At 32.1% G+C, this 11,077-nt stretch overlaps 1 protein-coding gene and 1 pseudogene across 1 annotated transcript; one reads left to right on the top strand and one right to left on the bottom strand.

Moving 5' to 3' along the window:
* The first annotated feature begins 277 nt into the window (after nt 1-277).
* LOC139875992 (uncharacterized) lies at nt 278-2,382 on the top strand. Its single transcript, XM_071863289.1, has 6 exons — nt 278-467; nt 686-927; nt 1,020-1,241; nt 1,816-1,908; nt 2,002-2,106; nt 2,188-2,382. Exons 1-6 carry the CDS (start codon nt 278-280, stop codon nt 2,380-2,382), a joined length of 1,047 nt encoding a protein of 348 aa, XP_071719390.1.
* Nucleotides 2,383-8,564: 6,182 nt separating this feature from the next.
* Nucleotides 8,565-10,694, bottom strand: LOC139876858 (splicing factor U2af small subunit B-like; annotated as a pseudogene).
* Between the last annotated feature and the right edge of the window lie 383 nt (nt 10,695-11,077).

Below are 11,077 nucleotides of genomic sequence, written 5' to 3'. Positions count from 1 at the left end.
TTTATTTCTAATATATAAGTAGTTAAGATGGATCCTAAGCTACCTCAAAGAAAATAATAATAGAGTAATCTTATAGTAATATGTTCTGTAGAATTTTATTGGACATTGTTTTCTAGTAGATTATTTGTTCCACATAGTTTAATTATTTATCTTATAGCACACTGTTTGCTAATGTGATATTTATAGTTTCTTTTGCAGCAACTATGCTAGGACTACAACTATTTTGTTTATATCATGTGCTTTAATTCAATATGTTGTGTATAAATTTTTTCACAGGATGGCGAAACGCAAGAGACTTTGTATTGTTTCTAGTGATGACCCTGTAGAAGAGCAGCACCTCAACGAAACTGAAGGACGTGAAAGTACTCAAACTCAAGCTGATGCGATAAATTCTGAAGGAGGGCATCATAGTAATCCAGAATCTTCTGTTCATGATGCGTCTAACAATGAGGAAAATGTTGAACAAGGTATGTAGTCCTACCACTTGCATTTTGCGTCTTTTGTTTGGCACTCCCAAAACTCGGAAATAAACACTGTCATATGTTAGCCTGCTCTCACATATTAGTAACATGCACAAATGTAATTAATGTGCTACACATTGATAACATGAGCAAATGTAATTAATTTGGCTACTGATTATTCTCGTTTGTAGATTAAAATTTTTAACGCATTATATATTCATAAGTATCAGTTACTCGGAAGAAGCCTAGAGGTCCTACTCAAAAGTTTGAGACATGGAACATGAAAAGTGGTCAAAAAATACGAGTAACATTTAACAAGGATGGGAAACCAGTAGGAGATGAAGGAAATGAACTCGTTCAATACCTTGGAACACTTGTGAGGATGGCTGAACATGTTAGCATTGAATATCCCGACTGGAGAAAGGTTCCCCCGCAAAATAAAGAGGACATGTATACCCTTGTTAAGGTATTTGAATTTTAACTTACTTCTCCGTGTTTCACTACTGACATATACATACATACATCTATATAAATTAAGGTAATTAATGTCACTCGTAGGCAAAATTTATAATTCATCCGGCTGAAACAAGTGGGATCAAGAAATGGATTATGCAAAACATGGGGAAAAAGTGGAGGACCTGGAAAGGTAATCTAAAAGCACGAGGATTTGATAAGAGTCTTGACATTGATCAAATTGTGAATGAAGCTACAAAGGATAATAGGGTGAACCCGGAACAAATTAAAAAACTTGCGACTAGTTGGTTTACTCCGGAACACCAGGTATTTTTTTTCGTCTTTTACTTGGTTTTAGACTTCTACATTATAGGTAAGGGTTCTATTACGGTGTTATACAATGATGGTAAATGTTTGTGCTATTGCAAATCCTTAATTAAGTTTATCTTTGCCATAACCTAAAATATTGGTGGTCTACGTTTGAACTTCTATCAGTTAATATGACACTGTTGGAGCAATTTTTAAATGTGACAAGATTTGACCGAGTTAATAGGAACGTGGAATATGATCTGTTAAACATGGGCCAAGTAAACAAGTGGTCCTAGAATATCGCTTTCTATTATTTTTATTGAAGTTTTAAATAGAAGTAGATTTCATGCTTTTTAGGTTAAGAGAGTAGTAATCGCAGTTTATATTCAGAGATATAAAATCAAATAATTGTCCTACTGTGTGTTCCTTTTTTACAATCGATACTTCAATGTTTTTGTATTTCGAACATTAGACACTCCTGTAAGAGAATCTGAAAGCGTATAAAACTGTTTGAAAGTTCAACATGTGTTTCAGATGTACTTTTTCTATAAGCATTTGTTAACTTTTCTTAAAAAATGTGTATGGTTCATAGAATATGTGCGAGGTAAGGAAAGGAAGTCGCTCAATGATGCACGAGCCTCATGTTACCGGGACTAAATCATTTGCCCGACTTGCTCACGAAGAGGTAAACTTGGATCTTATTATTAATTTTATTATTTTCTTGTTTAGTTATATGCTTTATGATGGATACGTCACAGTATTGATTCTTATTTATCAGGCCTTAAAAAATAATGGTAAATACCCAACACGAGGAGAAATTTACATTAAGAGTCATACTCGTAAAGATGGAACTATTGTGGATGATAAGGCTGCTGAAGTTGTGGTAAATATATATATATATATTTATACATATGCACATATAGTTACATTTTTTTCAAGTTAATATAATTATTAATTAATGTAGGCTTCACTGCAAGCTTTACCGAGGGACTCAACAAATGGACAAGAATCTGATTATTCCAATGATGACTACTCAAAAGTGAAAGGTCCGGAAAAAAGGGGGTATAATCGATGTGTAGGAAGGATGCCGGCAGTAAAAGAGAGTCGTTTTGCTTCATCTAGTAATTCATCTTCTACTGATTCAGATGATGTGCAATAACTAAAAACTGAGTTGGCTCATCAAAAGAATATCGTGAGCGTCTTGGTAAACCTCTTCCAAGAGCATATTCCAAATGAAAACTTATCTGGAGTACTTAGCACTTTGAACATACAGGTAAACTTATTCCTACTACGGGTGTTATTTCATATTTACCTAATGCAATACTATAGCTTTTCATAATCTTATTTTCAGATCCCTGATACATCTTCATCCAATCCAAGCAACTCTCCTCCACTTAACTAAACCTCAACACCTTCTTGAAGTCGCTATGAATCGTCTTGTTGCAAGTTAAACTCTATATTCTAGTTATGGTTTATGTGGTAGATTTGGTTTTTTTTACCTTGTTACACATATTGACTAGTTTAAGTTTGAGCTATTTATCTATTTTGAATTTTTGACAACATTGTTGCAATAACATCAAACTTTTCTTATATGCAAGTTCAAGGTTTATTATTATCGTAATAAATTTCTAATTGGTATATTTTTATTATAATATATTATATATTATATCATATAAATATTTAAATGTTTCAGTGGCAAAAAGTCTATTAATTACTTATAACAATATATGCCATTAAAACTATAGAAACTCCTAAATTAGACAAGTTTTATGGCACAAATAATTTATCACAAAATCATATTTGTTTATAGTGACACAAAATATAAGTGCCATTAATGACAGTTTACGACGGCAGAATTAAAAAGTGTCATTAGTTTATAATATGTATAATGGCACACCAAAAGATGCCACTAAGTCCACAAAATGTGTAATGGCACAATCAGAAAGCGCCACTACAGCTTCAGATATATACAGTGGCACACCAAAAAAATGCCACTAGAATCCGCAAACGTGTAATGGCAAAACCAGAAAGTGCCGCTAAAGTCTCAAGTGTAATGTGTGGCACAATCAAAAAGTGCCATTAATGTCCTGATTGTAATGTGTGGCACAATCAAAAAGTGCCACTAAAGGTCTTTAGTGGTAGCACTTGTAGTGGCACTTTTTTGTGTGCTACACATTCCCGAAACATCTTTTTGTGGCACTTTTCAAGCATTTTGTGGCACATTTTGTATGCCACTGAATGTAATTTTATTTGTAGTGAATATTATCTTGAATGTTATTTTTGTCGATCGTTTTCCCGCCAAAATAATAACATTCATCACGAAGTGTCTTTTCTAAATGTTCATATTTTCATCCAATCTATAATGTTCGTGAACAAAGTTTTTTCAAAAAACAAAAAAAAAAAAAAAATTTGCTTCCCCCCGCTTCCCCCCGATTGGTTACTTCCCCATTGATCCTGCCTCTCTCTCTCTCTCTATATATATATATATATATATATATATATATATATATATATATATATATATATATATATATAATGGGGAAGTAACCAAGCGGGAGGAAGCAAATTTTTTATTTTTTTTGTTTTTTTCGAAAAAAAATTTCAGGCATCAAGATCACACGAAAATATGAACATTTGAAAAAGACACTTCGTGATGAATGTTATTATTTAGGCGGGAAAACTATCGACAAAAATTACATTCAAGATAATATTAATCATGAAGAATGTTAATCTTCGAACGTTTTTTTTTTCATGTTTTGTGAAGTACATTTTGTCAAAATTTAGTCCGATTTAGAGTTTAGGGTTTAGGGTTTAGTGTTCCAAAACCCTAAACTCTGAACCGTTCGTGTTAAAAACTCAATCTAAATCCTAAATCCAAACCCTAAATCTAAACCTTAAACCTTAAATTTCTAAACTGTAACGACCCTGGAATTTCCAATGTTATTTTATTAATAATTATTATTATTAATACGTGTGATAAAACGAATGTATGTTATTACATTTACATGTTGCCATGACTTAACGTACTTGACCTTAATTGCCCGAAACGTCTTTGTGACACCCGGAACTTTCACGAATAATATTTTAAGATATTATTTGCATTCATGATTAGTTTTATTAATCATTTTAATTAACTAAGGTTATTAGTTAGTTACTTGGGCTTTTAATCGGATTAACTTGTTAATTACATACATACTTGGGCTTTTAAGTGAACTTGGGCTTTATTAGTGTAATGGACTCTTGATGTTGGGCTTCTAAGCCCACCCTACATTATTAATGAACTTGGTTAGTCCACTAAGATCATGTAAGTGTCACCTTAAATTGTAACTAGTTAGTTTCATACAATAGGAATCTAGTTTGCATGTGTTCCCCATGTAACTCCACCCATTAACCACCTTTATGAACTTTACATGCTAATAACCATTAAACTTAGCCACCCCCCTTTTTTTGCTGCAGAACCATGACCCTTCAAAGGGTTAGAGGGGATTCAAAATCTTTTTACATTACTTGTTCACTTGCTTATCTCATTCAAACACAAACACACACAAACTTGCAACTTTCTTTCTCACTTTTTCTCTCTAAGTTCTTGTAAGTAAACTTGAAGTTTCTTCCTTTCTTTCCTTCTTGTAAAACCGATTTCTAGCACTCTTCATCATCATCATTCTTTGTTGTTTAAATCTTTTGTTACTTATGTTGATTACTAGTAGTTGTTTATTTACTTACTTACTTGTTTTTCAAGAATCAAACTACCTAGTTTATTCTTCATTTTTATCTTGTTATAACAAGAACAACAAGAACATAATCTATCTAGTTATGTTCTACCTTATTTGCTTCAAAAGATTATAAAGTTCATGGTTGAAAGACATACTTGAAGTTCATGAAGTAAACTTTAAAGTTTACTTTCTAAAGATCAAACTTTGGTTTGAATCTTTAAAGTATGAACAACCATGAATAATTTACTTGTTTACTTAGTTTACTACTTCATTCTTGCACTTTAATTTCATGATTTATGTTCTTGTTGGTCAGATGTTACAAGTTAACTTTGATCTCATTAATCTTGAACTTAAGGTTAACTTTAAAGTTCAAGAACATATAAAGGAAACTTTTTAATTATAACTTTGTATACTTATGCTTTTCTAGACTTTTGAGTCTTGGATCTTCAAGATCTAACTAAGAACTATGTTCTACATTTTAAGATCTTGATTTCATAAGTTCATTTTCAAGTTTGTAACTTATTATTAGTCTTATAGTTCATGTAAGTGTCAAACCTAAGACTTTGATGTAACTTTGGTTCATCAAACTACATGCAACTCTTAAGTGAGTTGTGCTTCATGTCTTAGACTTGCACTAGGGTTATGATGGTCAAGACTTGGTTAAGATGATGTAGATACATCAATGAGTTGTACACTTGAAGCTATATGCATCAAGGATGAGAACCATGATGAACATCAAGCACCAAGACCACCGAAACCCTTTTAAACCTACTGTTTCTGTCCAAAAGCTACTGATCTGATGTTTCTGTAATAGACCAGTAGACCTGGGCTGTTCTAACCTTGATTTTTAGATAGAAATTTTCGAGTAGATAACTTTTCATATAGGACTCGTCTTAATCCGAGTTACGGTTTAGGATTTATGGCCCTCCGATCGTCACTATGTCCTTTAACGTTGTGCAGAAATTTCTGACCTACTCGCGTTTTCCCGTCAAAATAAAAACATTTGTCACAAAGTGTATTTTTTAAATGTTCATATATTCATCCAGTCTATAATGTTCGTGAACAAAGTTTTTTTTAAAAATGAATTTTTTTTTCTTTCCCCGGTTCCCCTAATTGGTTACTTCCCCATTGATCCTACCACTATATATATATATATATATATATATATATATATATATATATATATATATATATATATATATATATATATATATATATATATATATATATATATATATATATATATATATATGGGAGAGATTCAGCGCTAAGTGGGATAAGAGGATAAGTGATTTTGTGATTTTTATATCTTTTTTTCTACATCTTCGATTTAAAAAAACAAAATCACTGGTGTCTATTTTCATTGTGTAGATTCAGATTTTTTTTTTTTTAACTGGATGGTTAAGATGCATCTGATGCATGTTATCCGCTGTTTGATGCATGTTAACTGCTTTTCATGCATCAGATGCATCTTAACAAAAAACAAAGAAAAATTGACTTTTGATTAAAAAAAACAGTGTTTAGGGTTTATTAATTAGGGTTTAGAAATTAGGGTTTAGGGTTTAGAAATTAGGGTTTTAGATCGAGTTTTAAATACGAACGGTTTAGAGTTTAGGGTGTAGGGGTTATAGTTTAGGATTTAGGGTTGAGGGTTTACGGAGTAAACCAGAAAACCCTAAACCCTAAACTCTAAATCGGGCTAAATTCTAAAATAAAAAACTCAAAAAAATCTCAAAACACGTTAACATACATCACATGCATTTTAAGCTCCTGTTGAAAAAGAAAACAAAAAATTTATGAATCTATACAATGTCAGTAGATCACGAGAATTTTTTTTTTTTTTAAATTGGAGCTCTAATGTAAAAGATATAAAAATCTCATTTTACTTTGATTTCTCCCATATATATATATATATATATATATATATATATATATATATATATATATATATATATATATATATATATATATATATATATATATATATGGGAGAAATCAAAGTAAAATGAGATTTGTATATCTTTTACATTAAAGCTCCAATTTAAAAAAAAAAAATTTCTCGTGATCTACTGACATTTTGAGTGTGTTTGTGTGAGGAAGGTATCCATTGAATCTTGGGTTAAAGTCAAAAATAGGCTACAAACTTACACAAATGTACCAATGTCGCCCACAAACTCATTTTCGTCCTACTGTCGCCTACAAACTTATAAAAAATGTGCTAATATAAACAAAATACCTTTTTTAACCGTCAACCAAAATGGTTGATACGTGGCTAATGGCTTCTAAGTAGTCATGACACGTCGGTGATACATCAAAACAGAACTGGAAGTATATGGGCGACATCAGAACAGAACTGAAAGTATATGGGCGACATCGGAACACAACTGAAAGTATATGGGCGACATCGGGACATATAAAATGAATAAAAAAAGTTAAATAATTAACTTTACCGGTTCAGCAGGTAACCGGTAACAAAATGTTAACATCATCACATTTTTTATAAGTTTGTAGGCGACAGTAGAACGGAAATGAGTTTGTGAGCGACATTGGTACATTTGTGTAAGTTCGTAGCCTATTTTTGACTTTAATAATCTTTTTAATTTTGTTTAAAGTCTAGGTATTGGCCTAGTGGCTTAGGCACAGATTAATCATATGACTATTCATAATCTTTGATTATTATCGTTAATACATTTGCATCTATTAAATAAAATTTCACATTTCTATTACATAATCACTAATATTGTTGCAATTACTTTTTATACAAGTAGTTTGCTATAACTATTAGAAATACAACAGCCACTCCATTCCATTCCATTCCATTCCATAACTCGATTCCTATCAAATTCCTTCAAATCTCCATAACAAGACTTGGAATGCATCCAAATCCAAATAAGTATTAAAAAAAAAAACATAATTAATCTTTGTTGCTCCTTTATCTGAATTTGTAAAAACACGTTTCCAACTTTAACTCTTTCCAAAATAGATCCACATAAATATGAAATATGGTTTTCCTTCAAAACTATAGAAAACACACATTATATGATTTCTTGACGTCAGACTAACTTCAAATTCTTCAAACAAATTATGAACATTTTTTTTCTCAACACAACCATCTCGCAAAAACAACAAAGAATAAATATAGCTTGGGTAATAGAAAGGATTAACGAGTCTAAAAAAATCAATAATGTCAAATCTTTCAATGGTTTTATCTCACAACTTTTACCATAAGTTTTAAACCCAAATATCATATTTTGTCAGCTATATGTTAATAGCTCACAGAAACCACAAATCAAACTGAAATTGTTGATTAAAATGAAGTGAAAGCATACAAAAGCAGTATATAAAAAAAATTCTGAAAACATCAACAAAATATTCCAAATACAAAACAACTTGTAATTAACTTTACCATCACTAGTTCTTTAAAACGGGCATTCGTATTCTGATCACCTCGAATTCACTTCACTTCATGAAACATTATAACCCAAGAGATGAAGATAAGATAACCTATATGAATATATTAATGGTAAACGGCAAAAAAAAACATAAGGACCCATCCAGAAAACCTGAACCTGCAAAACTAGTAAATTATGTAAGATCTCAATTTTTTTTTTTAAAAAGAAAAGCCCTGTGTGTATCATAACACATGTTATAACCTATTCCCTGGAGGTGGTAACGCTCGTCCATTTACCGTTTAAAATTTTATTAAAGATGGCAATTCAGTCATTTAGGCACAGCTAGTGATTCTTTCTCGGTCTTCCCCTATAATCTTTATTCAATTTTTAAAAGGGTATAACTGGAAGAAAAGTAGAAAATAGATTTGACCAGTCAACCTGTACCCTGTACTCCTGCACAGTTGAAAACCGACCGTAAGCCATATCTTCTAAGTGGGTACTATTTTTTCAAAACTTAATTCATATTCTTCATCTATTTAGACTCGTTCACATACACATATAACCAAAAAAACAGGTAAAGCAAACAAACCTAATAGCTTCCAATCTGATCAGTAATCGTAACCTTCGTCTCCTTGTTCCGGCTTCAGCTGATCACGATCTCGATCTCCATTACGTAAATCACCATTGACATTATCACTATTCTCATTACTAGTGACGGTTTCATGGCCCGATTTAGCTTGTTCTTTATCTCTGTTAAAAGTGTGGATGTTATATAAAAGTCAACTCACTTGTTAATCTTCTTCAAATGCATGAAGTTGCAATAACCACCTCGATTGCATACGTTTTCTTCATACTCCCTACATGTAGCTTCACGAAAATCGGTCACTGAAGAAAAGTCAACGATAATTGGACGGCCTGAAGAAAAAAGTATATTTCATGTTAAACAAATCATATTCAAGTGTATCACTCATTCTTTATATGTAAAGATAAGCTTTATGTTACAAATATTTATAAAGAAAACAAGCATAACATCAGTGATCTCAGGTCACTAATTCAGTGTGTAAAAAGATGAATAATACAATTATCCATCACCATAAAAAGTTAATGATCAGCAAATACTGAAACGACATAAATCATAAGTATATTCTTAAGTTAACAGAAGGTCATACGAATACTAGTGTCAAATAAGTATGCATAGATGTCAACACATTGATTTGTTATGAGTCAATCGTAATCCACCCCTATCTTCGAACTTATATAACTGCTTTGAACTTTTATAAACCTAGACAATACTAGAATCATATACTAACACTACAAACAAGAAAGAACATGTTTGTACCAGCATAATACCTCCCGCTCAGATTCTGAAGAGCGACAGCAGCATGTTCTTCTTCCCTAAACTGTGCATATACATTTCCCACCTATACACATAACAAGATAATTTCATCTTAGAATGGGTTTTTTAAACAGAAAATAGTCAATTCAAGTTTAGTTACAAACAGACCAGCCAAATTATCACATATGTTTAAGCTTTCAATCTCGCCATACTTCCCCAGCTCTTCAAACAGATCTTCATAAAAGTCCTGCATAATCAACATAATTCTTAAACTTGGCTAGAATCATTGAAATTCAACAGCGAAAGTATATACTGTATTCAACTGTTTCAGACCTTGCATAAGAAAGATCGAATTCAGCGCATAACAAAAAGCCATAAGCGAACTCAAATTGTGGCCTATACCACAATAGAATTGTCAAAACAACATCTAATATAGCAGTTAAAAGCTTCATAATCCAATTTCTGTTAGTACAACACATTTATATACTAATTCCTGAAGAATCAAGCATCTATCCTCACACAGATTCATGATATAACTGCAAACCACACCTATACAGACCTAGGGTTTTAAAATTGTACATCTATCATCATAATATCTCACTGTAATAAACTAAATATTAAATTTACCAAACACAAAAGAAGACGTATCAAATTCATACTAATTTGAAGACAACAATAATAAAATTCTGCGTATACTTGTACGATTAAGAATTAAAATGATAACGAACCTTAAAGTGATCCTGGATTTTGCTAGGATCGAGAGGTTGGCCCTGGGGATCAACACCAGGAGTGATGCTATCAGGACGCTGATGCTAGGTTTTATGTGAAGCCTTGAGCATCGATCTCCATGGCGACAAGCTCCGATCTTAAAGTAAAAAAGGACAGTTCACTCGATCTTATTCAGTACCGAAAATGGACGCCAAGTGCTCCGCCATTGTTACGTTGTAGCAGCGGCTAGGATTAGGGTTCCAGTGATTTTGGGGGAGAGTGTGAGTTTATTTTATCAAAATCAATTATCCTTTTTGATTTAGCTGACGCTTACCAACGTAACTTCCTTATCATCCTAGCAAGGCCAATGTTGTAGATTACTCTCTACGTGTAGAGCACTGAACATCACCATCCATTCGAATCTCAACAGCCAAATCTGAGTAGCTCAAGATGAGGCTCTCAAGGAGGAGAATATATTTCATGAACATTTGAACATTCTTGTCTCTCGATTCGAGGTTAAAGAGTCTGGACTCCAATGTTATGTCAGAAGAATTTGGGTACCTCTTTATGGAGATCTACGAAACCTTATACTTAATGAAGCGCACAAATCGAGATATTCGATTCATTCCGGAGCGGGTAAAATGTACCACGATCTTAAAGAACAGTATTGGTGGCCGAATCTTAAGAAAGACGTTGCAACTTATG

The sequence above is a fragment of the Rutidosis leptorrhynchoides genome, chromosome 11 (genome assembly GCF_046630445.1).
Source record: "Rutidosis leptorrhynchoides isolate AG116_Rl617_1_P2 chromosome 11, CSIRO_AGI_Rlap_v1, whole genome shotgun sequence".
In the NCBI taxonomy this organism is placed as follows: domain Eukaryota; kingdom Viridiplantae; phylum Streptophyta; class Magnoliopsida; order Asterales; family Asteraceae; genus Rutidosis; species Rutidosis leptorrhynchoides.
This window is presented reverse-complemented; position numbering and strand designations above follow the sequence as displayed.